This window comes from Salminus brasiliensis, chromosome 21 (assembly GCF_030463535.1).
Source record: "Salminus brasiliensis chromosome 21, fSalBra1.hap2, whole genome shotgun sequence".
Taxonomy (NCBI): Eukaryota; Metazoa; Chordata; class Actinopteri; order Characiformes; family Bryconidae; genus Salminus; species Salminus brasiliensis.
Window position 1 is genome coordinate 11,695,067 of NC_132898.1, and position 27,250 is coordinate 11,722,316.

A 27,250-nucleotide genomic window follows, 5' to 3' on the forward strand; every position below is an offset into this window, starting at 1 on the left:
TATTTAGGTTATCAATAGAAAACACCATGTATAATAGTAGAAATTCCCCAATGTTATTGGGTTAAGAAACCAATTAATAAAGAATTTGAGAAAGAACTTTGAAACTAGCCATTGTTAAAATCCAACCTGCTAAACTGCCTTAGTTAAGGCTAGACACTCTCTTTTTGCAGCATTAAACGCTCTGCCTACACATACACTATTGATGTCAATTACATATTGATTGGCTATTCACATTAGTGTTGCACACTATACCAGAACATACCATGGTACCAAAAATTAGCCTAGTTAAATCTGCCATCTCTTCCTTTTCAATGGTGTCCTTAAACATGAGTACTTGTCAGTGTTGACATGTTAAAGTGCATGTTTACATAAAGTAAACTATGGGATTCTAACAAATATGAGCAAAAAAAAAAAAAAAGTCTTCACAGCTCTGTCAAAATATAATCATGACATTTTACTGCAATGCAGTCATTAAAGCTAACAAATACCCTCAAGTATGATACACAGAAAACCTGAACAACTTAATACTGAGCTGAGAGTGTTACTCTTAATGTACAACTGTTAACAGCATAATGTTGAATGTCATTAGAAGACTTTCTTCTCAGTGTTCTTCCTAATTTGATCATTGCTACTAATTCCTACCAAAAAGCTCCTCTGAGACATGTGAAGCATGCCTGCATTTTTTTTAGTACTAAGCAATGAGAACCCTAACTGCCAATTTTGTTACATTAGCCAACAGCTGCCTGCATTGGCTAGCATCACACAGAGCTGGAGAAATGGGAGGGCCATCGCCAGGGATTGATTCACACTCTCTCTTGATGACAGGGCCAATGCGTAGACAGTTGTGACACTTAGAAGGCTCTGAAAGTTACTTCATAAAAATGCAGCTAATAAAAAAATACTCAGGTGAAATATAATTTCTTGATTCTTTTTTGTCAGTCATATGAGGTTTTTAACATGTAACTGACATACCACAGATGTTATCAGTATCAAAGTCAAGATGTTAGTATCGATTCAACACTATTCCACACACAGTGTACATACTTCATGCTCTTTGTTTCATGTGTCTACTGAAAAACAAAGTAACTTTTATCAAGCCAAATTCTGGCTAATTCCAGCAGCAGGCAGCTACTTTTTCTTGAGGGTAAACATATTAGCAAGATATAGTCAACAGATTTTGAAAAGTGGATGCAGAAAATGATGGGTTTTAAAAGCAATTCCAAAGTTTAATTTGAAGCACTGACGTGATGGTGTTTTTCTTCTAGCTCTGTTTTAAAAAATTCACCTGGCCCTATATGCACCATCAAAAGAATGGTTTATGACTTGTCACTCTGCATGTTGATGTAGGCTGTTTATCCAGAAACATTCATCATCTATAGTGACAGGCTATCTAAGAAGTGGACTGATGCGAAATGTTAAAAAGGCAGGCTATTTACTGAAATACCCTTTGGTAAAAAAGACATTTCAGATTCAGTGCCACACATACCTAAACCAGTTGGAAGTGCTGGATAATGGGTGTACTTCAGACATTCAAATGATAAGGAACACACAATACAGTGACCTTTACAGACAATGACTAGAGTGTAATGTGTGTGAATGATGCAGTGCTTCGGGGAAATAGCTCAGGGCTTCTGATGCTGCATTCTGATGGCAAACTCAGGTAGAGCTGGTTTGTGAATGGGACTCTGAGGTTTTCACTGCTAGTGACATACATGCAATTCTCAATTTGATCATCATAATTCATTGTATAACGCATCTCAATACTGCAATGTTTACGGCTTGTGTCTCCATCTGAAATCTAGATATAGAAGCCACTGAACTTCTGAGTCTGAGGAGCTTACACCATACTATGTTCATTGACCCTACTGAGGAAGTGAAATGCCAAACTACTGGGTCTGAGGATCTGAAAACGATTAACCCTACTGAGTCTGAAGAACCAATGATCCTACTGAATTCGATGTACCAATGACCATATAGAGTTTGTGAAGGCACCCACCGGAGTTTGTGAAAGCACTGGCCCTACAGAGTCTAAGGAATCTGAACCCACTGAGTCTGAGGACTCAGTCTGAACCTGAACCTACCTATTACTGAGTCAGTAATGTGAGAAACCATTAACATTCTGAGTCTAAGAAGCCTCTGAGTTTAAAAAGCCTTTGGCCCAATTGAGCTAAAGCTGAGACATGGGAGCACTAATACATTTTCCATCTGCATCTAAAACACATCATGTAGTTTAAAGTGCTTCCAGACCTTGTAAGGCCTCTTTGGCTCGGTCCAGCTCCTGCTCTTTCTCTCCGAGCTGCACCCGGAGCTCCGTGGCTGACAGTGTGTTAGCCGAACAGCCCTGAGACTCTTCCAGGTCTTTGCTCAGCATCTCCTTCATCTGTCTCAGGAGGTGCACTTCCTCCTGCAACTGAGCCACTTCCTCCCTCAGCAGCACTGTAGAGAAACAGTGAGAGACAAAGAAGTCAGGAAAAGTCTGAAAAGTAATAAAAAGAATAGGCAATGCAGCACATTTACTTAGGAGATATACCAAGAGTAACCAACAGTGTTAACCCCTTAATCTCTAAGGTTCTATATGCTGACCCACATTTCAATTCCTCACTCTCATACACAACTTACACATTAAGTTTCATAGCAGTTATTGAATAATAAGAGTAACGAATAAATAAACAATAATAAGCATCAGCAGATGTAAGGAGCAAATCGAGAGCAATGAGAAACATTGGGAAGGAGAAGATTGTAAAAGGCAGAAAAGAAAAAAGGAGAGGCACATAATTAGTAAAAGCAGTAATTATGAACAGCAGTTGGTGAGCTGTAAGATTGCAGCCTTCTACAGCCAGGGCTGAGTGAAAATCACTGCAATAAAGACATAGTGCTCAGGTGTTTCCCTTCATCATCATTATTGTTATTTCTGCTAAAGCTTTTGTGACTCAGACTAGCACACAACTTTTTAGGGTAAATCAATCAAACTATCTATCAATTTATTTATCTGTCCATTTATCTAGACAGACAGACAGGACATAATACACCAGTTCAAAACTTCATAATGCAAAATTCACTTGCCTTATTACATGAATATCTGTACACAGTAATGGCAGCAACCATGCAGCAGAGGGTTCGATTACCTTTTTAGGATAGAGTTCATCGCTATATTTGGGCAAGATTTCTAACCCTTCAGCTGTACACCTTACTGTGACTCTGAATAAGGCTTGAGCTAGAATAGTTTTATAAAAACTCTTTTTTTAAAAAGATTTTTTTAGGATTACACTGGCATATGATAATTCCCCCAAAATTACCCAAGTTTTTACTTTTAGTTAAATGTAAATGAAATGGGTCCAAAACAAACAAAAACACAAAAAACAAACAAAAACTTCAGTTAATGCCAAATGAATACACATTAGCATTAGACTAGTCATGTAGACTTTCCCTCTCATCTTAATTAGCTCATCAAAAATGCTGTAAAGCTCCATTTTAACTCTTTAATTATAGTAGGTCTAGAATTATTACTTACCTGACTTTACAGATTCAAACTGCATAACAATCATGCAACTTGCTGGTAATTACTTGAATTATAGCACTTTATATTACCACTGCTGCCAAATACTGTACACGTAACATTAAAAACTACCTTGCACTGACACTTCCCCACATCTGTAATGCTGCATCATCCTGGCCAGAGGGGTCAGTGCCCAGGGGCCTCTTACTCCCTTTCTCAATGAAGCGTTACTAGAGGAAGTCGGTTGGCCTCCAAAGATGCTAGTGCTCCAGGGGCCTTGCAAGACCATAATTCATTCCTGAGCATCACTACCTGACTAACTACATACACACAGTGCATCCTCATTAGCTTACATTCTCATAAACACACATACATAGTAGCATACCTTGTAAACTAGCTTGCCTTACCAAACAACAATCTCGCAGACACAAACACAAACACAGACACACACACACACACACACACACACACACACACACACACACACACACACACATTACAACATGTTTACCTTACTCAATCACTCACTCAATCACTCCCTCACACACACCACAGCTACAGGCATGTGAGATAAACAACAAGTAATTTGCAGAATATCAGCATATTTACAAAAGCACAGAGAACGGTGTGTGCATCTTTTTTAATGAGTGGGAGCACAATTTTTGTTCTGACTGAAGACATGCTATATCTCAGCCTTGTACTGTGTGCTGTGTGACTGCAAATTCAATTAAAGCCACTTTCACCAGGCATTTTAAAAGCTTGCATGCAAATGCTTTTCTTAATTAATTACTTGGCATATTTATTTATTTTAATCCACTCAAATCCATTCATCGTAATATGGTGCAAAAATATCTTTTAAGCCCAGCTGTTGTAAGAGTAGAGCAACTGAATTGCAGAGAGTAAGTCTACAGATGCAGAATGCACTAAGCATTACAAACAACTGTAGAGAAATCAATGTTCTTGAAGAGGAGCAAGAGAAGCCATTGAGAAAAAAACAAAAACGGGCTGTGATCACTGCGTGCTGTGTGTGGAATAGTCAGAAATCAGATGAGCTTTTGGTTTGCATCAGAGCAGTTAACAGAACATTTCTGTGGACTGAAGCACTTGGTGAACGTCATATTCCAAAAAGCATAAAACAAAATCAACACATTTTTAATCAACAAATTCATAAATGCTGAATGGGGGAAAGACTTTCATTAGAGCTTTCTGTGACTCTAGTGGCTAAAATACATCTATTTCTAAATGGCCTGTTTTCTGATTGGCTCAAACTCCCTTATTTCAAAACGGTGAGAAGAATTAATCTGCCCATGAAATGGATCCTTCAGAAAGAAAATCCTGACATTATAAGAGTAATTCCAGATTAACATGAAACTGAAATCACTTTGCAGCTGTGGCAGTATAAACTGAAGCCTATCCCACCAAGTTGCTAGAAATATGAGAGTGAGAGAAAGTGAAAGAGTGGGTAGAGAGATGAAGAAGAATGTAGTGAGAGAGAAGGAAAGAAAAAGAGAGATAGAGAGAAAAACAGGTTGCGTGGTAAAACAGTGGAAGGGGCGAGAGGGTTAGGAGAGAAGAGACAAAAAGAAAGTAAGAGAGAGAACACACTCTTATGCTTCTTCTGTTGACAGCCTATGGGCCTGTGGAGTGGCTGATAAGCCAGTGGATGGACTGCACATTGGTCACTGTCCTCCTCCTCCAATAGTCTGCTGTAGAAACATCCCCTTAAGCAAGCGCTATCCCTCACACTGCCGTCCTCCAGCCCAAAGCCGCTTACTCATTTGTTTACCATGGAGACGACTTATTTGGGGCAGTGGGCCCAAATATCTTCCGTCCAGAGCTTTGTGTGAGCGCCACACACTCAGAAATCTGTTCCAATGAATCTGTCAGCTTATTAAGGCAAAAAAAAAAAAACAGAAGAGCTGAGTTATATCTACTTCAGCGTTTGCTGGCTCATTAACTGCAAACCAAGCTGGAGAATTCCTAGAAGGCCACTGTTCAGCAAAAAATCAAACATACACTATTTCCCCAATATGTAGTCACGTTGGCAAGATAAGATACGTTTTGTGTGGAGCTACATGGTTAATGTAGAGAACACACAGAGGAAGCGGATATAGCACCAATTAGCAGTGTGCATACATAAATCATCACACCTCAGATCGCCTCAAGTTGCTAACTGACCTCAAATAGAAAAATGAATAAAAGTACAGTGTGTACAGCTACCCTGAAGAAAACTGCATGCCTAAAACATTGTACACCTGCCTTAATCAGTGTTGAGTTGCAAGTGGAAGTTCGCCAAAGCTTAGCTGTGTTAACTAGCTAGTTGTTTTAAAATTCTACATATTTTTTTCTACAAAAACTACAGGTTGTTCTTTCCACAACCTCATCCAAAATACATTCCCACACGCCGTCTAGTCTAGGATATCTGAATGCTAGTGCTAAGTTAGTCAATTATTATCACAAATAAAATGACACATGCAGACATTAACACAGATATACTGTTCTCTTATGTTAGCTACTAGATATGCTAGCTAGCTACTAACGTTAGTTAACACACAGCTCAGTTCTGAACCACACGCATCACAGATGGCACACTGTTGGCTTGCTCACTGGGTTTTTTTTTTTCTTTGATCCTTCATGTCTTATGTTATTTCTGTTTTTTCTTTGTCTTTTACTAATTACTAATTATGTAAAGCTGCTTTGTGACGACAACAGTTGTAAAAAGTGCTGATTTGCACCAGTTTAAAACAAACAGACATATTTCAGCATTTAATTTAAGCAGTTCTGGAACAGTGCATTTGTGTGTAGTGCTCAGTGCGACCCCTTTAGGCACCAATGCTACACCATAGAGCAAAACATAGCCGAGAACAGGGGCAGTACTGCTTTATTTTGGTTTGGACTCGACGAGCTAGGGAGTCTGTGAATAGCAGGCTCAAGGCCCACAACCCATTTAGAGGTGATGGAGCAGCATTATGTCTCTGAGACGGAGGAAAAAGGAAAAGGGAACGTGGCTGTGTGAGACCATGTATAGTGTTTCACAGTTAATTATTTGTGTTATTTGGCTGATGCACCAAATTTGTTCTTTTCTTTTTTTCATTTTCATTAACAGGAGAAGTTGCTTGAAACCATGAGGAATGTCTTTAAAGGTCCACAGTGCTTTGGGCTCAGCAGGTTCTGCATTTCAGATTTTAAAAATAAAGAAATAAATATCAGTATAACATATTTTGTTCCGAACACTGTGGACCTTTAAAGACATTCCTCACGGTTTCAAGCAACTTCTCTTTTTGGGGGAATCTATTGAGCCATCTGCAAGCAAACTCATTTGTTGGAGCAAGGTGCAGAAAATAGCTCAAGACAAGTTTGGTTTAAAGGAGAAGGTTTTGGCTGACATGTTTAAAGTAAACCTTCAGTGTCAGCAGGATTATCATGATTGTACACAGTTGTTGGTTTGAATCACTATATGCCATCATTTTGTGCAGCAAGGCTTTTTGTCTACATACAAATTTTACACAACATTCAAAGGCTTCATTATAGCTGGAGCCATCGGTGTCTCCAGGCTGTTCACTGGTTCAGTCTCAGACATGTAGATCACAAGGTTGTCTGGTATCACTGATCTTCTGGACCAAAAGGATGAAGTCATGGCAGACAGAGGCTTTCCTGAATGTGTTGTAAACTTATTATTCTGCCAAACACAAGGCTCAATTTACAAAGTGGGCGACCGGGCAAACACAAGCCACTACACAGTCGAGGATTCTTGTAGAACAAGTAATTTAGGAGGAGTGTAACATTTTTGACTCACTAACATTTACCAACTTGAACGACCAAAGACCCATGGAACTGGAGCCACATTGACTGTACAACCTGGCAGCACTGCCTTCTTGTCAGTAAACCTCAACAAAGTAAGAGTGTAACATTTTTTGTGAATTATGTAACATTATAATTACTAACAGATTAATGTAACACAATGTACCATTGTTTATGGCTGAATACAAGTAATAACACTTCTTAAAACATATTTAACAAATAGATTTGAATGCTGTTACTACTGAATACATTTAGAAAACAAACAAACATTGTACATGTTAACTATAATGTTTGTAATATATAATTATTCTGAATGATCAATTAAGACATTGAAGTAGGACACATCTAGTATTTCTTTGATTATGAAAATAATTTAGACCACCAAACCACAAGGCAAGACATTCACCTTGAAAATCTCTGCATACTGTGTGCAGACTTTAAAATCTAGCTTAAACCTGAGAGTCTGAAAAACTGAGCTTACCTGGATGTGCACAGAGTCATGAACCCATCTGGCAGTGATATGTAGTAGAACACTTGATTCCATAATTTGCATGTCCTTTGTTTTTTCCTTTCTGTTAAAACGAACAGTTCCCTAGACACCTAAAGACTTTGTAGGTAGTGCTAGTGGTAGTTAGGGGGTCAAAACTGTCAATTCTGCGAAAGCCTACAATTTTGCAGAGGCAGGTTTGAAAAAAAAACACAGGGGCTGTTTGTACTGACATTGACAGTTTTATCTGGTGGACATTAGCAGGACAGAAATCCTCCAAATGGCATGGGTGCAAACTCTTCTCTCTCTTCTCTTCTTCTCTAGTGCTGGACTGACATGTCTATATCTTTTGGAAGAATGGTGTTCCAGCCTTCCAGTATATTTTCAGAGACTATGCAAGAATCTATGTCAATTCTATTCTATTTAAAGCTGTTCTGTTGGCTCATGGAGGTCCAATTCCTTACTAAGACAATAGGTTGGTTTGGTATGTGCAAATATACAAAAAGCTTGTAATTTGCATCCCCTGTCCTAGTCATGACTGCAAAAAAGCAATAATCGTAACAAGCTAATTAAGATCTGCGGTTGCCCTAACTTTCAGACATCCTTTCCTTGTTTTCTCTCAATGTAAAAACAGCAAAAACAATACACTTATCCTGCTGTTAACCATCACTGCTGCCAGGTGCTTTTGGCTCACACAGAGTTGATCTACAGGTTCAGGCCAGATACTCTATGCAGTACTTCTTTTAAATATTCATTAAATGACAAGTGTCATTATTTGAATCATGATTAACAGCAAACATTAAGCTATCTGAGCAGCTAGAAAGTTAGATAGAGAAAGCTAGATAGTCTTAAAAGATAATCAAATCAAATGGTGGTTAAAGTCATTTCCTAAAGAATTCTCATCCAGAAAAAGTTGATCTTGTGACGTCCTGATGCTGTTGTCTAAAACTTCATAAAGTACAGAAGTACTGCAGAGGAGACTCAAAATAAAGTGAGAGAGTGTGTATACTTGTGTCTTCTGAGCTGATTTACGCAAAAGCAATCACGCCCCATAATTCTCTCTAACACGCTTTTCCATCGATCTGTGCTGCACTCGTATCATCTCCAGAGCCGGGGTAATCGCACCCCTCTTTGCTTCCCAGCCTCGTACTGCTGAGAAAATCAAAGCAAGACAAAGCCGCAAAAATCTCCCCGTACTGAAAGAAGAGAAGAAACCTGTTTACAATGCCAGCCGAATAAAAGGAATTTCTGCAGAACTGAGTGTTCCAGCACAGATGAAAAGTGCAAAAGGAGCTGAAATATACTTGAATTGTGGGTGAGGGACAGCGCTCCAGAATTATCAGTACTATTCCAGTCAACAGAGCGGGTGAGTCACCCTGAACCCAGATGCATTCATGGTGTTTTTGCTTTTGATATAGATTTCTTTCCACATTTAGTGAAGAGTCAAACTTATAAAATAGCACATGTTGTAAGCAGTGTTAAACAAGCCATTCATTCATTCATTCATCTTCTTATGCGCTTCTTCCTAAGGTGGGCTGGAAACACTGGGCTCAAGGCAGGAACACCCCCTGGGCAGGATGCCAGACACACCAATTCACTCTAATGGAGGGGCAATATAACACAACCAATTAACCTTTTTGGGGTGTGGGAAGAACTTGGAATACCCAGTAGAAACCCATGTGAACACAGAGAATACACCAGTTTTATCCCAGACAAAGACTGGAGGATAGATCAAACCCACAACTCCACAAACCCTCAGGTCCCTCAAGTTCTGGACCACAAACTGTACCTGCTGGACCAATATGCCACCCTTAAGACAACAAATATATCTTATGTCCTGAAACAATAGAAACCATAGACAATACTGCCTAAATTCCACATTTCCAATAAAGGTGCCAAATAAAGTATTTAAAGTTTTTCTTTGATGCATAAATATGAAGCATTTGACTTTGGTTGGGGTAAAACTGCTCAGATGCATGCCTACTTACGATCTGCAAGACTCTCCAGTTTCAACAAGTATCTGCAACATCAAATTTAAACTAGGGGTTTCACTAATGGGCTGGGTGTTTGAGAATGTGGGGTGTGTAAATATAATATCAAAAAAATGGTTCATTTTTCAGCCCTGTTTTGGATGTTCCTGTGTGTGATTTTCTTTTAAAAAAATAAACAACAGTGTCACAACAGTGTTTTATGGTGTTATGGTATGTTAGTTCCATATAATGAAGTCATATTATTCATCTATGCTAGGGACAAAATGTGGTATACAAGAGTATCCAAAGTGTGGCTTTGTATGGCTGTGTAGCTGAACGCTAGGGACAGTCAGTGTGAGGTTTTGTTTATTTAGTTTAGAGAAAATTATACTGCACCATAAATCACATCCTCAAGTCTGTGTATCCTCAGTGAAGATCTAGATGTGGTTTAAATTAGGTTAGAGAAGTGTAAGGGCATGTATTTGCAGTAGGGAGACTACTGACTTCTAGTGTTTGTTAACCTTAATCAATGTTAACCTTGTTTAGAACCAAAGCAAAATTTGTCTTTGCTGACAGATTATGTTTGAGGAAAGAGGGAAATGATTTTTTTTTTGCCAAACACATTTCCAGCAAGTTTCTATATCCGAATGTCAAGATAATGACAACTACAAATTCAGTCAGTTGACTTCTGCTGTATCACCATGGATTTGATGCCCAAAGAAAGCCAGGACTGTAATAAGTACATACACCAGTTTGTACCTGCTGCAGGTGCCTGAGTCACACTGAGCGTTCATCCACAAAGGCCTGAGGGCAGCAGTCACCCGAGATAAAGACGCTGGCTCATCAGGGCAACAAAAAAGTGCTGAGTCACCTTTCTGCTGCATTCAGTCATTCATAAGACTGTAATGTTTGAATGATACAAGCTAGGCCAGTGTAATAGTAAAAAACAAACATACATAGTTATTATTATTATCATCTATTTTGCCAAAAATAGATGCTCAGCCAAGAAAGGCTTGGTGTCAGAATTTCTATTTAGATTAGCACTGGAGCTACCAGTCCAAAACAGCTAACAAGTAATGATGCTAATTGGTGAGGGTATAAGCTGTTCAATTGCATTAGCCAGTTAGCAAGTACCAAATTGTAATAATTTTTTTTTTTTTTTTAAATCAGTGTTTCATAAGAGGTAATGCAAATGTAATCAGAAAATAAATCTACACCTGGGGTACATTTTGTATAAGAATAAAAGGACAAGGGTTTGTCTTTTATACAGAACAATGTTTACTTTTCATCATCTGCTCGTCTTCTGCTAAACGAAAGGCTTCAAAGGAATAATTAGCGAATGCAAATAGGAATACATTTGGATTTAATTTTTCTCTCTTTTACAAACCTTTCTAGTTATGTAAGAAAAGCCCAAAGCAAATCTCAGGGCTAAAGTGATGCTGTTAAATAATGCACTAGCAACTGTGTCAGAAATAACCAGGAGCTAAAATATTCCCAACATTTTAGACCCACACAAAACAAACAAAAATGCCCATAAAATAACTTTTTATAAATCTAATGTAAGGTCAATGTAAATCACTGTCACTTTCACACTAATAAAACACTTCACACAGTGCTTTGCCCGCTGCTCTCAACCTACTGGACAAACTGTAGATGAAACAAATAAAGTAATAACAATAAAGTAGAAACAACCTGTATACACTTTTTTCCAATTAATGCAATAGTCCTTTCTAGAGAAACTTACTACGTCAGAATTTTTGAGGAGTGGTGGTGATGGGAATCAGATATCTGAAGAGTTTAATGTTTAAAGTTTTTATTATGTTTTAAGAAGGTTTAGGTCTAAAATGAGAGGCACATTCAGGGAGTTCTAAGGCGAAACAGTCCCGAAATACTGTATGATGTGTTAGTGTGAAAAAACATCACATCAACATCTTTTTACAAATCTATGGAAGAAACATTTTTGTAAAAGAGCAGTGAAATAACGAACCTTTGAAGTGAAATCTTAACAGTAACATCTTTAAAACATTTAAAGAGTTCTTTACACATGTATCTCTTTTAAAAATAGTTCTTTATAAAGCCAAAAGTGTATGTATTATATGATATATTATGTGTAATGATAAAATTGTGCAATTGTTCCCTTTTGATGGAGATGTTTATAAAATGAAAACTTTTTCACTGGTTCTAGGTCAGACACAACTAAATAAGACTTTTGTTGGGCTGGGAGCTGCTGAGAAAATAATCTGCACTAACTCTGGCTTGTTTGAGGAATCACTTATCGCAATCATATAGGAAAGAAGAACAGAGGAAACACAAAAGCGCAAAAATCTTTCTACAGTCCTGAAGGACCCTAAAGCTAAATGCATAAACAGATTAACAAAATAGGTAGATAGCATCTTTGAAGTAAAATGTTATATTGAATATTTCATTATGTATTTTTGCATAAATGTCCTAGTCCAGCATGCCAAAAAAAACAAAAAAACTCCTACCCTGACTCACAACGAGAACGAAAGCTTTGTAAACCCAATGCCCCGAATGAACTGGAAGCGAATCCAAAAGCGTCTCATACACTCAGTTTGACCTTTTTGTCCTGACAGTATCTGGATGGCATTCTGGGATAAGAGATAAAACCCAGTGTAGCTTCATAGGTGGATAAGCTGTGTGCTAAAATGCTAAACTCAGCAAGTCAACTGATCTGAAAAGACTACATTTAAAAAATTTAATAACAAACTTTTCCCAAGTCCACTCACTATTTGTACAAACTTATTAAATAGTCATCTGACCATTCAGAGCTTGGTCACTGAAAAACAGAGAGAACAGGAATATCCGACACTGGATCATGCTGTGTGTACAAGATCATATCTGAACAATCATGGAGACATGACTTATCGCACCCTTATCCTTTTTGGATTTACGTACATCCATGATGTGGGTTTTACTGACTGGATATGTCTGCACAATTCATGACCGTTTAGGACAAGGAAAAAAACACACTCTCTGGAGCAGATAAACATACCACAACTGACACCATGCCTAATGCCAGGTATGGGCTAGAGAGGAATAAAGTCCCCTAGCACTGAGCTGTGCAGCAGTAGAACTGAGTTCTCTGGAATGATGGTGCTCCATCCACTACTTTTGGGATGGTTTGAAGAGTTGGGGATGAGGTGGGTGGTGATCATCCTGACATCACTAATGCTCTTGTCGCAAACAAATCCTTACTTCTCACAACAATGCTTCAACATCTAGTATTTTTATACCATTGATATTGTAAGAAACAATGAATGAGCAGGTGTCTCAATACGTTTGTCCACATAGTGTATGTTATAACCTCTATTCTGATTGGCTGCCCTGTATTGTACCTCATTTAAATCAGTCCAGGCTAAAACACTCCTTGTAACATCCCCATGAATGGGTGGAGCTAAACTGATACAAGTTGAATAGGTGGAATTTATTAATTTATTTTTTAGTGAACATTGTGGACTATATGGACTTGGATGGATGGTACAGTATGTATTAATAAATATTCATTTTACATTAAACTGAGTACATTGAACTAGTAACCACTTCACCGCTGTAGAACAACAGTGAACACTGCTAAAATTACAGCTATTCACAACTGGGATTAGACATGCAAAATAATAATTGCTCTGTAATTATCTCCATTACTCCACTGTTGGACAGGCTGTACAGAACACTGGCAAACACAAATGTTATCTACAACCCATTTTGTTAGAATACCTGAATGTTATATGAAGTAATATGAAGATTTGATTTGCATGTGTGAAAAGGCTACACATCTAGCACAGATCTGCATCATGTAGCTTAGTTTAACTAATTAACTAGATATTTTTTTCAAGAGAAATGTGCCTCAATTACTTCTTCATGTAACGGTCATATTCTGTAGCAGTTGTTTTTTAAGCAACTTGCAATTGGTTGTGTAACAGTTTCACTATTGAAAGACAGCCTGAGTTTGCTGGGTTTAAGCTAAGCAATGTTGAACAGTGCTGTGATGGACTGTTCCCAGTGATCTCAAAGCAAAAATGAGGAGTATGTTTTCTCTTGACATGGGCACAGCTGCTTATTGGTATTTTCCCACAATCCATTGCCAGACTGGCTGTGCTGGCAGCCCTCCACATAATCTAAGAAGCTTTTAAGAGTGACACTGAAATGTGAGAGCAATCATTGCAGTCATTGTTCTGCTGTGAAATACATGCTCTAGCGTCCACAATGCTCCAGCGTTTGGTCCGTCACATATATAGTACAGCTGATTACCACAAGCAAATTCAATTAATAATTATTAAATAACCACTGGGTAAACGGTTATTAAAGGGATACAGAGATATGTGACTGTTTTCTATGCCAGTATGAGCTGCCATGAGATGCCAGATGTTTTAAAAAATTAGCAAAACAAAATGTACTAGTAAACATCTTTGGGGAGGTGTCAAACAGAGAGAGGACTCAGCTCCCAAGAATGTGACTGCATGACGTGCAGAGCCAATACATTCCCGTTCACTAGTCCCACATACACAGAAAGAGTTTTACATCCACTCACTCCATCCCATCAATCACACAGACATAATGTATCCACAAGTATCCACTTATTTAAACTACACAACTGCATTTTTCAAACTCACACAGAGTTCTCCACAGGAGCAGCATGAAGTAAAAACGTCTAATCCTTTCTCATTTGATCTGATATTGTATCAGTACCGTATGTAACATTTTACCCAATCAGGTTTATAAATAAAGTTAGCTATACAATATGCATCTCGCAAATATGATTTCTGAGAAACATGGTGTAGGAAGTTCTTTTTAATTCTGCATAAATGTTATTTTGCAAAGCACTACATATGTAATGTAGGCCCATGAAGACATGAAGTTAACATACTAATTATTTTACCACTCACTGCTTACTTTTAGCAAAGAAAAATGAGGAGACAGGCCACTGGTGAATGTGAGTTCTCATAACGCTCAACATGGAGTTGGTTTACAGATAAAGTCCCGCCCCTCAACAAAATGAGCTGAGGACCTTCCCTCGATGAAGAATGCAGTATCTGGAACAGGCTGAAAAAAATGTTGAGCCCTTTTGAGCCAAACACTACAAGCTATTCACGAGGCTTTTGTCAGATTTTATCAGTAATTTCAAATAGGATTTTAAAATTAGACAGTTCCAGTATTTGGCCCTCTCCTAATTCACAGAGATAGAAGCCTGGTTTCATATGACAGGAATTAGAATTGGCGTTGCAAAAATGAAACAGACTTGCCTATAAAGACTTTGCTTATGTTTAAACACACATAAATGGCCTGATCTGGTCTCACTTGCCATACAGAATATATATTTTTCTAACAATAAACATGAAGTTGCAGTTGCTTTTTAACAGGAGTAAATAATTACAGCAATTGCTAGCTAAAAATCATATTTGTGGTCTAAGGTTTATCACTATGCAGCCCAACAGAAGTAACAACAATAATAACAGTCTGTAGTAAAAATACCAACATATTAATACATGCAGGTGTCCTACACATGTACTATGCAGTCTGATGGTCAGTCCAGCGGTACAATCGTGGTAGTAAACGTGTTCAATTCAATAACACTCTCCAACCTAAAAGATTTACATATGTGTCTGTCCAAATATCAGTCATGGGTCACTGGAAATGAAATGCAATGAATGTTTTGACTGAAAGCACGGATCAAACGATTATCTGTCGGTTAACAGGTAAATGGTTAACCCTCTAGCTACCACAAACTTTTCCAGCCCCAGTGCTACCTTCCCAAAAGTACAGCTCTGACAAGAGAGAGAGAGAGAGAGAGAGAATAAAAGCTCAATAAGCTGCTCATTAAAAATGAGTGTTTGCTGAGCCATGTGTTGATTTTGGTTGCTTTTGCTTTTCTCTCTCTTTCTCTTTAATTCACTTTCAGCGAACAGGATGCTCTGTGTTCAAACAGAACAGGAAACAAAAGAGTCCTTTGTGTCAGAGAGTAGGTGAGCGTATGAAACACTAAAGAGAAAATATCTTTATCATTACGCAGCATTATTCCAATCCCTGTCCATTCAGACCCGCTTCTGAATGCTGGCTTTTTGATAAAGTACAAAAAGAATGTTTCATCAAAGACACTCTCTGAGCCCAGACTGCCGACACACACCACACAAGTGTGTCAAGCTTCCCACGCATACACACAAACACACACTGTACAAGTATCCTTCAGAGAGATTTGTTCTGGGGTTAGTGTAAAGCTTTCCTAGGATATTACACACACACACACACATGCAGGCCTTGGGGGAAATGTGCAGTGTTTCTGAGGTCTTTGGGAGAAAAAAAATGGACTGTACTCTGATCTAACACACAAACAGACACACACACAATCTCTCTATCATTTCACTTTTCTTGCGGTTATAATCTCACTCTCTTTTACCTTAGCCTCTTACATCTTTTGCCTTAACTCACATTCTCGTGTACACATTTCTTTTTGTCTCTCTATACCTTTCTCTCCATCCCTCTCTCTCTCCCATTAGCACAGGGGTGCCAAATGATCTACCCATAATAACAAGTGCATTTTTTCATAGCAACTGTTGCTTTACAGAACGCTAGCTGAAATCTAATGAAAAACTGTAGCACAGAACTCAAGAACTGTACGATAACAACAACTGTAGCATATAATATACATTAACAGTGTCATTCATTGCAAATGATCTTAACTCTCTCTATGCATGTGAACGGTCACATGGAAACTTTCATTCTTAAATGCATGTCAATGAGAACATGTACGATTCTGAATCGATTCACAAATCAAGTTGAAAATCATCCAAATCATCTTTCCAAATCTTAGATGATAACATAAGGTTGACAGAATGCAAAATGCAAAACCCCACAATCAAACCTTCTGCATTAAAAGCTAGTATGTGGAAGCACTTTGGCTCTGGTTGACAGGACCAAAGCAGACAATGTCAAAGCTTCCACCCAACTCAGAAAGAATGAAGCGAATTACAAACTATATTGTAAAACCAGGGCTTTTACGCTATGTTGCGCACTTTGAAGCCAGGATATAGTGTAGTGTAGTTCCCCAAGACATATCAGTCTTCAGTCATATCAGTCACACAGAGAAAATGAGGGGTATGCGACTCCCGGCCATGGATGGATGGCATCGCTGGGGATAGAATTGGTGATCTGTTGACAATAGGGTTGAGTCTTACTATCAGTTGCACTGCTCAGTAACCCTATATTTACCTCATTCTCTGTGTCATATGCATATTATTCAACTTTCAACACACTGAAAAATGCTTGAGCATTTAATCTACAGAAATAAGGACTAGAAGGTCTTTGAAGGTTTAGGGCTTAAGATAAAGGATGTCAGTATAAACTCACATACGTATGTCAATCACACACTAAAGAGTGGCAAAATGTGTATTGCATATACTAGTACATATATGCAGACTACATGCTTTGACCTTAGACAGGTTTCATTGTCCTACAGCTACAGCCTATCTGTGCTCCATAGAGAACACTCACAGTGTCTCCAAACACACACTTCTGTATAGGGCAGATATCAGTGTGTATCAATGTGTGTATGGGCATAATCTAGCAGGCCAGCATGCAGTCTCCCTCTGATGATTACAGATATGATGCACATGAAAGAAGAACAACGTTCATGGTTGCCGCAGGAGACAGCAGAGGTCAGCATCATGCCGATGAGGGTCACTCTCCATCTGACGGATCGTAGGGCTAATGGCCCTTATGCTGGACTGAATAATTTGCAGTGTAAATCAGCTCAACCCTTCAGAGCCCTGGGTGGGGGGGTTATCACCCACTGCTGCAACATCAATAAACCAGACTGGATCCAAAATACAGTGAACTATGGGGATTAATGGTAGGGTGACAAGAACAAGAGAGATAGGACTAATTGACCCTTTGCTAAATACTAGTGACTGCCCGAGGTTGCACAGATTTTGCACAGAAGTCACCGATAAGCAACAACAAACAGTGGATTATAATGAGCTGACTGCAATGTAAGATATATATACGTAATATAAACTCTATTTAGACTGCTCAAACTGGCACAGTTCTCACCTGCTAGCTTTTATTACAAGGCAAGTTGATCAGGTAAATCTGATCTAAGACACAGAACACCATTATTGTTAAAATAACCAAAACTGCATCCAATCAAACTTAATCATATTTAATCATATTAAACTCTTAGTATGTCCCTGGTCAGCAGTTGTGTGACACATGATGCCCAGTAAAAGGCATTACTGACATTAACAAAAACAAAGATCTACTTAATTTATTTTTAAAACATCTGACAGTTCTTTAGTTACTTAGTTATGTTTACTTTACATGGCAGGCTTGTTATGTTTAGTAGAGAAATAAGTAAGACATCACATCATTTTAATAAGGTAGTAAGAAGTTTTGTAAGTTGCAAGTTCAGTTGCTTGGCTAATGTGCATACAAGAAAGCACAATATAGAGTCTGTGTTGTAAGAGAGATTAATTTAACTGAAGCTAATTGGAGCTGAAATTAATTATCAGGTCAGTAATGTATCAAAGTATATTGAATTATTAAATTCTTTTAAGAAGACCAGTTACTCATAACCTCGAAGTGCCCAACCCTCTAAATAAACATTCAAATCAATATTTGAGTTTTTTTTTCTGATTTAAAGCTTGAATCCTACAGTTCATTTGCACTGGCAGGGGCAACATTTTGGAACCTTTATAGACATTCAGCAGATTTAGCAGATATAGGCATTAGCAGATACTGGCTCAGATATGCATTTTCCATAGCCTTTTCGAAAACGCTTTTACTCTACATCACTCCATATGTTGTTGACGGCCATGCAACCTGAATGTCAGTTTTAATCATTAAGTCTTCTAAGTCTAATTCTAAGCTAAGTCTAAAGCTAAGCAGTTTAAATCAGTCTTAAAAAAGCAATTTCAGCTTTTTTGTACTCAAGAACATTTCTATGTTCAAAACACAGTCAGAAGATTTCAAGAAGTTTTAAAAAGTTCAGCTCAGGTAAAGTTTTAGCAACATTAAAACATGAGGTGAGTTTGTTGTTCAAGCATAAGCTGAGATCATATACTGTAAGGTCTTCTATCTCAATCTTTCTTTATAAAGAATGACATGGTTTTCAGATTGCTCCAGAATCAACCCTGCATACATAAACATGTTGCTACTGGTTCAGTATTATGTACAGTGTATTCCCATTTGGTCAGACTGCCATTCTGTTAAGCATGGTTCTGTGGGGTACAGGTACTTGTTAGAATCTGGAACTATCCGTACCCTGGTCGGGTCCCCTTTTCTGTGGCAAAACAGTAGTAGTGAATGTAGGAAGGTTTCTGTAGCTCCAATAGCCTCTGTGCTGGGCGGTCAACTTCATAACTATAAACACACAACAGCCATAATCATTCATTATTTAGCCAAACTGCTTTTAACCTGCATGCGTTTAGTGACAGGTTGTGTTTAATTAAGTAATGATGGCTATACTGCACTAAAATGTTAGTGACACGACACTCACTTGGCAGTGAAAACAACAGCAAATTGATGGATGTCGGCTTGGAAGGCGTATTTTGCAGTGCCACATCAACCAGTGGAAAAGCAGCAGTATATGGTTGTGAACCCACCATTTCTGGTGTGTAGCTGTGTGTATGAGAGGGTGAGCCAGTGAATGGTAGTGCATGAATGGAAGAATGTTTTTTTGGGGGGAGGCAAAGTCTTTCTCTTTCCTTTAGAGAAATTACAAAGTCAGAGTGTAAGCCATGAGTACAGTTTCTTAAACCATCAAAAGACATCACAAGACGAAGGTTTCTGAGAGTCAACAGCTTGTGTCAATTTAAGTATAAACTCAATCTCAATTTCAACTGTCAAGAGAAAACTTGGAGCTGCAGGTTTGACAGGTGAAGTGGCAGTAAGGATATTTACACATCAGGTAAAGAGAGATGCGGAATGTAGCTACATTTGTGGGTGGAGCAAATACAGGTCACCTCTGAATGTACTTTGTTGGCAGTTTTTGGGGAAAACTGTTGAAATGAGTTTTGACACCAATTCATTATTTTTTCCTCTGAAAACACTGAATTAGTCATTTCAACGCCCACACCTAAGCGTTGAACATTAAGCTAGCTCATACTCCTTTCGGTTTGGAAAGTGAATATGTGATCCTCCTGAGACCGCTTCATTAATCTGGATTAATCTGGGTGAAATATGAGCCCACTTTCAGCAGCCTGACCCAAATATGATGTCCCACTTCAGAGAGAAACATCAGCCAGTGTTCACTGTTAAAAATCTCCACATATACCCAGTACACATAACAGCAGAACAGCAGTCAATGAGCGCTTCCCATCAGAGAGGCTGTACAGACAGCATTAGAGTGAGGGAGAGCATGTGGGCGGCGGGGGGCCAATACACTGACACGCAGCGGTTTATTCCAGCACACACACACGCAGCCATGAAAACGCATTACACTGCTCCACACAATGCTGAGGGATTGGGGGCAGAACACAGTCTTCCGTGGGCACAGTCTTCTGTGGGCTGCTAAAGAAAATGTGGCATGGTTTCTTTTTTCTGAAACGGTGGAGGACATGGCTGAGAAAATGGAGAATAAATAAAGGACATGTGCGACCGGCAGGGAACTCACAACAGTGCGTGATTTACAAACAGCACACACAGAGGATGCCCATAAAGTGTTAGTTTGGAAAAAATCTGTTGTTTGTGCTGTTTTCCCATACCCCAAATGCACTTAATCAGTGATGGTGTGTTATGAACTGCAGCAAGCATTGCAGACCTTTCTTTTGATATAGTGCATATGTTGCATGCGTGTGTTACAGCATGTGTGTACATTACCATCCAAAAGTTTTAGAACCCCCATTTTTTCTAAGCATTTCAAATAATAACCCATCATGATACTAAACCCAATGACTTCAAATAGTACAAAGTCAAGGAGTAAACTACAGGGGGAGGCAAACCTAATCAAAAACTGGAGAATATTCTAAATTGTATCAAAAGGGGCTCCCCTTTTCAGGGAACAAGTCACTGAATAATACTTTACAGCTGGTTTGTTGCAATGAAAGTAAATGAAGCTTCAAAAATCCAGATGTCCAAAAGGTTTACTGATTACTTACAAACCCCTGTCTGTAAAAAAAACTGTGTTAAAACTGTGCTTCATACTGTATTTAGTCAACACTGCAATCTGGGTTGCTATCCTTATGACCAGAAAAGGGCAATTAGCAAAGAAACACAGATTATAACTGTCACAAGAGTAGTTCTTCTCTTTGGAGAAATTGCAAATAAAACCAGAGAGTCATGAGTACAGTTTTACACCATCAAAACACTCTTGGAAACTTGAGAAAACTGACAGAAAGTGGTCTGGCTTAACAGTGGAGCAAGGTTTTAACTGTGAAGCTACTTGGAGCTGCAGGTTTGATAGGTGGAGTGGCAGTATTGGTAAGCCATAGCTAAGATTACAAAATAGGAAAAGCAGACTTGCCTGGGTCATAAAACACTACCAGTGAACTACTGAAAAAACGTCTGTTCTAAAACTTCTGACTGGTAGTTTATATCTATAGAATGCAGCTCAGTGAGGTTGCATCTACATATGCAACAGTGGACGAGTACAAAACGTCTGTACTTGAGTAAACTCTTGGTGAAATTACTATTAAGTATTCAACTTAACATACTGGAGTATCAGAAGTAAAATACACTGCTCAAAAAAAATAAAGGGAACACTTAAACAACACAATGTAACTCCAAGTTAATCAAACTTCTGTGAAATCAATCTGTCCACTTAGGAAGCAACACTGATTGACAATCAATTTCACATGCTGTTGTGCAAATGGAATAGACAACAGGTGGAAATTATTGGCAATTAGCAAGACACACTCAATAAAGGAGTGGTTCTGCAGGTGGGGACCACAGACCACTTCTCATTACCTATGCTTTCTGGCTGATGTTTTGATCACTTCTGAATGTTGGTGGTGCTTTCACACTCGTGGTAGCATGAGATAGACTCTACAACCCACACAAGTGACTCAGGTAGTGCAGCTCATCCAGGATGGCACATCAATGCGAGCTGTGGCAAGAAGGTTTGCTGTGTCTGTCAGTACACCAGGAGACGTGGAGGAGGCCGTAGGAGGGCAACAACCCAGCAGCAGGACCGCTACCTCCACCTTTGTGCAAGGAGGAACAGGAGGAGCACTGCCAGAGCCTTGCAAAATGACCTCCAGCAGGCCACAAATGTGCATGTGTCTGCACAAACGGTTAGAAACCGACTCCATGAGGATGGTATGAGGGCCCGACGTCCACAGATGGGGGTTGTGCTCACAGCCCAACACCGTGCAGGATGCTTGGCATTTGCCAGAGAACACCAGGATTCTGGTGCCCTGTGCTCTTCACAGATGAAAGCAGGTTCACACTGAGCACATGTGACAGACATGACGGAGTCTGGAGACGCCATGGAGAGCGATCTGCTGCCTGCAACATCCTTCAGCATGACCGGTTTGGGTCAGTAATGGTATGGGGGGGCATTTCTTTGGAGGGCCGCACAGCCCTCCATGTGCTCGCCAGAGGTAGCCTGACTGCCATTAGGTACCGAGATGCTCAGACCCCTTGTGAGATCATATGCTGGTGCGGTTGGCCCTGGGTTCCTCCTAATGCAGGACAATGCTAGACCTCATGTGGCTGGAGTGTGTCAGCAGTTCTGCAAGATGAAGGCATTGAAGCTATGGACTGTCCAGCTCGTTCCCCAGACCTGAATCCGATTGAGCACATCTGGGACATCATGTCTCGCTCCATCCACCAACGTCACGTTGCACCACAGACTGTCCAGGAGTTGGCGGATGCTTTAGTCCAGGTCTGGGAGGAGATCCTCATCAGGAGCATGCCCAGGCGTTGTAGGGAGGTCATACAGACACGTGGAGGCCACACACAATATTGAGCCTCATTTTGACTTGTTTTAAGGACATTACATCAAAGTTGGATCAGCCTGTAGTGTGTTTTTCCACTTTAATTTTGTGTTTGACACCAAATCCAGGCCTCCATTGGTTAATAAATTTGATTTTTATTGATGATTTTTGTGTGATTTTGTTATCAGCACATTCAACTTTGTACAGAACAAAGTATTCAATGAGAATATTTCATTCATTCAGATCTAGGATGTGTTATTTGAGTGTTCCCTTTATTAAGTAGTGTACTTTGTGCTTAAAGTCAGTCTATGTTTTTTAATGATGGAATATAATTATTCATTAAAATAATATAATACATGAGATGATATTTGTACATTGTTTCACTACATAACCTACATCCAGAAGCAAGTCATTCTGTACTTTGTAAAAGAAGACACATGTAGAAAATATAGTTGTAGTTGCACTCATGCCTTATTTTAACAAGAGTACATCTACTTAAGTACCTATGTGTCATACTTTGCCCAGCCTTGTATGTGTGCATGTCTACTATACATATACTGCCTGTGTGAGTGATAGAAAACAAGCTAGGAACTATAAACACTAGAAAACTAGAACAGCAGGAATCCACACAGAGCGATAAACAGAATCGAACACTGGGACATGCAACAAAGAACATGAAATTGGAAGGACAATGCATAACAAAGGACTAGAGAAAACTGAGGGAGACAGCTGAGACAGATAACTTTGAGGGTGGACTAGAGGCAAGACAAGTGAGGGGCAGAACAAAGGGCAGAGCTAGGGTGGAGATAGAAACCAAATCAAAAATAGGAGCACATGAACATAGAGAAAGGCAGAAAGGCTGGTTTGATAAGTGCAAAAAAACAAGCAAACAATACATTTGATGTGAGTGAGTTTAATCACTGCCAAAAATGTATTTGAGGAAGGCCAGAGGGAGATACACAATAAATTTGAATGCAAATTTAAAAATGCTAATTTGTGTTTTTGCAAATGCATTTTCTATGTTAGTGCAAATAATTTAGGACAGAATTCCAATTCAAATGCAAAGTGTCTATGTTTGTGTCCAGCAGCATAAGAGCCCACGTCAACTCTAGAAACCCGTAGTTATGCATCCCACCCACAGTGGTTGATTGACAGGAGTGGCTTATTGACTGTGAAAATGCAATTGCAAACAGGATTGCAAATACATTTTCATTTTGGCAGAGCTGGAGCCTGACGGTAGGGAAATTTGACTGGACGTGGGAGATTGTTTTTCCGGTTTTAATTCCGGAGTCTGAAATGAATTGTCTTCATATTGTCTGCACCATTACAATTCTTCACATTTTCTAAAATGAACATAATACATTAGGCTGAGCTACATAAACAAAAAGCTTTTTTTCTGGCATTACACAAATAAAACTATGAGAATCAACTCACTTTATTCTGTATCCTCTATCTAGAATATATTCTATACCAGACGGAGATGCCTGTTGCTAACAACATAGGTAGTTGTTTTTTGAAGGAGCACTGTAAAAAGAGAAAAACAAATAAACTACTTCACGTGGTAACAATACATTTACCTGGGTAAACTGGGTTTATTCAGCTAAAGTTCATCTCAATACTTTGTTATATATCCTTTGTTGGCAATAACAGAGGTCAAACGTTTTCTTTAAGTCTTTACAAGGTTGGCACACACCGTTGCTGGTATGTTGGCCCATTCCTCCATGCAGATCTCCTCTAGAGCAGTGATGTTTTGGGGCTGTCGGCGGGCAACACAGACTTTCAACTTCCTCCAAAGGTTTTCTATGGGGTTGAGATCTGGCTAGGCCACTCAAGGACCTTGAAATGCTTCTTACGAAGCCACTCCTTTGTTGCCCTGGCAGTGTGCTTGGGATCATTGTCATGCTGAAAGACCCAGCCACGTTTCATCTTCAATGCCCTTGCTGATGGAAGGAGGTTTGCGCTCAAAATCTCACAATACATGGCCCCATTCATTCTTTCATGTACACTGACCAGTCGCCGTAGTCCCTTTGCAGAGAAACAGCCCCAAAGCATGATGTTGCCACCCCCATGCTTCACAGTTGGTATGGTGTTCTTTGGATGCAACTCAGCATTCACTCTCCTCCAAACACAACGAGTTTCTACTTTGGTTTCATCTGACCATAAGACATTCTCCCAATACTCCTTCGGAACATCCAAATGCTCTCTAGCAAACTTCAGACGCGCCCGGATATGTACTGGCTTAAGCAGGGGAACATGTCTGGCACTGGCGTATTGTGTTACTGACGGTAGCCTTTGTAACGTTGGTCCCAGCTTTCTGCAGGTCATTCACTAGGTCCCCCCGTGTGGTTCTGGGATTTTTGCTCACTGTTCTTGTGATCATTTTGACTCCACGGGCTGAGATCTTGCGTGGAGCCCCTGATCGAGGGAGATTAGCAGTGGTCTTGTAGGTCTCCCATTTTCTGATTATTGCTCCCACAGTAGATTTCTTCACACCAAGCTGCTTGCCAATTGCAGATTCACTCTTCCCAGCCTGGTGCAGGTCTACAATTTTGTTTCTGGTGTCCTTCGACAGCTCTTTGGTCTTCACCATAGTGGAGTTTGGAGTGTGACTGTTTGAGGTTGTGGGCAGGTGTCTTTTATACTGTTAACGAGTTCAAACAGGTGCCATTAATACAGGTAATGAGTGGAGGACAGAGAAGCCTCTTAAAGAAGCTACAGGTCTGTGACAGCCAGAAATCTTGCTTGTTTGTAGGTGACCAAATACTTATTTTCCACCATTATTTGCAAATAAATTCTTTAGATTTTTTTTTCTCATTCTGTCTTACAGGCCTCTCTCATTTTTTTAAGTGGGAGAACTTGCACAATTGGTGACTGACTAAATACTTTTTTTCAGCACTATATATATTATATATTTTATATATATATATATATATATATATATATATATATATATATATATATACACACACACACATTTTTTATATTTTTAAATATTTGATATTTCACATTTAATATCTTGTAGCCCACTCAATGTATCTTATGTTATGGTACATACTGACCTTGATTGATGGATACAACTTAGCAAATAAAACTAACACAAAAAAACAAAAAAGGGAAGAGCTGTGGTACCGCAGTGCAGCCTGTCAGCACTAAAATCCTCTTGAATTGTCGTCCCAAACTGAGCCGTATTTATGGGTGGCCCTTGTTACATAACACACACACACACACACACACACACACACACACACACACACACACACACACACACACACAGGAGTAGTTGTCTGACTGTGAAATCCCAGTGGATTCAGCTGCTATGATGTAATGCAGCACATTGTAGATAGGGATTTAACAAGCATGTAAGCTCCACACACACTTTTAAATTGAGTATTTAAAAATGATGTTAAAAGGTTGGAAGGTTTTGGAAGTTTGGAATGACAGTGATGGCACAACCATTGACTTTTGCTTTGACTCTAAAGACAGCAAGAAGTTGATTTTAAACATCTACATCTAACCCCAAAAGCAGGTCCAAACCTTATTTCTTCCCTCTATTCGACAGAAATGACAGATGACAGTTGCTACTAAACAATTTATATCAGTTCATGGAAAATTCATAACAGTTGATAAATTACTGAACAATTGATGGTAGACATATATAGAATAATTCATAACAGGTATTGAACATTACAGATGTGCCTTAATAATGTTTATTAGACAATGAATATATGATAGTAGAGACTGAATAATTCATAGCAGTTACTGAATATATCATAGCAGTTAGTGAATAATTATGTGTTCTATATTATAATAACAGTTTCATAATAAGATGGCAGATCAAGCTGTTAAACCAACCAATATGTTTTAACTGACCACGGTCAGTACGAATGAGCACCCAAAGCTAAGCAAGAACAAACAAACAACCAAACCAAACCATACAAAACACAATACCCTTGTGTAGCAGAAACAACAGTGGATGTAAGGCATGAGGCAGATACACTAATCTTCTTTAAAACAACCAAACTACAAACACACCCACAAGCTACTACAATACAATTCTAATGAGAAACACTTGATGTGTTTAAATGATGTTACCATCCCTCTTATGTATGAGTGCACGCAAATGCAGTTGTGCTGCACCTAACTCAAGCCTTTCCTTAACCTCAGCAACCAACAAAGCAGCTTTGACCTATATAACTTCCTCAAAAAGTGACAGGTTTTGAGGAAAAAAGCATTTTTCCATGTGGGGAGAACACACACACACACACACAGATATAGTTCACCAGCATGAGGAAGGAAGGTAAGAGAACACAAACACACTTGTGTTTGTTGCTACTCTACATCACCCTGAAGCAAACAGAAGAGGGACACACAAGGGACGATTTTCAAGGTTAACATCCAATCAGAATGAATCCTGCTGCATATAAACACTCCCGCACCCTAAATCTTGCATCTACTGCAACATACATGAATCTACAACCTCTAAAGCACACAGATTTTCATGACATGCAGGTGGCATTACCTCCACCAGCCAACAGTGACTCAATCCTTTCACAGAATATGTAACCAAACATTTTAGCGTTAATGTGGAATAGGCTGGAGTTAAAGTTGT

At 39.1% G+C, this 27,250-nt stretch overlaps 1 protein-coding gene across 2 annotated transcripts in view; it reads right to left on the reverse strand.

The window, feature by feature from the left end:
* Positions 1-27,250, reverse strand: part of LOC140542678 (kazrin-like) — a 264,173-nt gene that overhangs the window by 9,622 nt on the left and 227,301 nt on the right. For both annotated transcript variants that reach the window (XM_072665519.1, XM_072665520.1), the window contains exon 6: positions 2,248-2,436. In XM_072665519.1, coding sequence (XP_072521620.1) covers positions 2,248-2,436 — 189 coding nt within the window. The remainder of the gene's footprint in view (positions 1-2,247; positions 2,437-27,250) is intronic.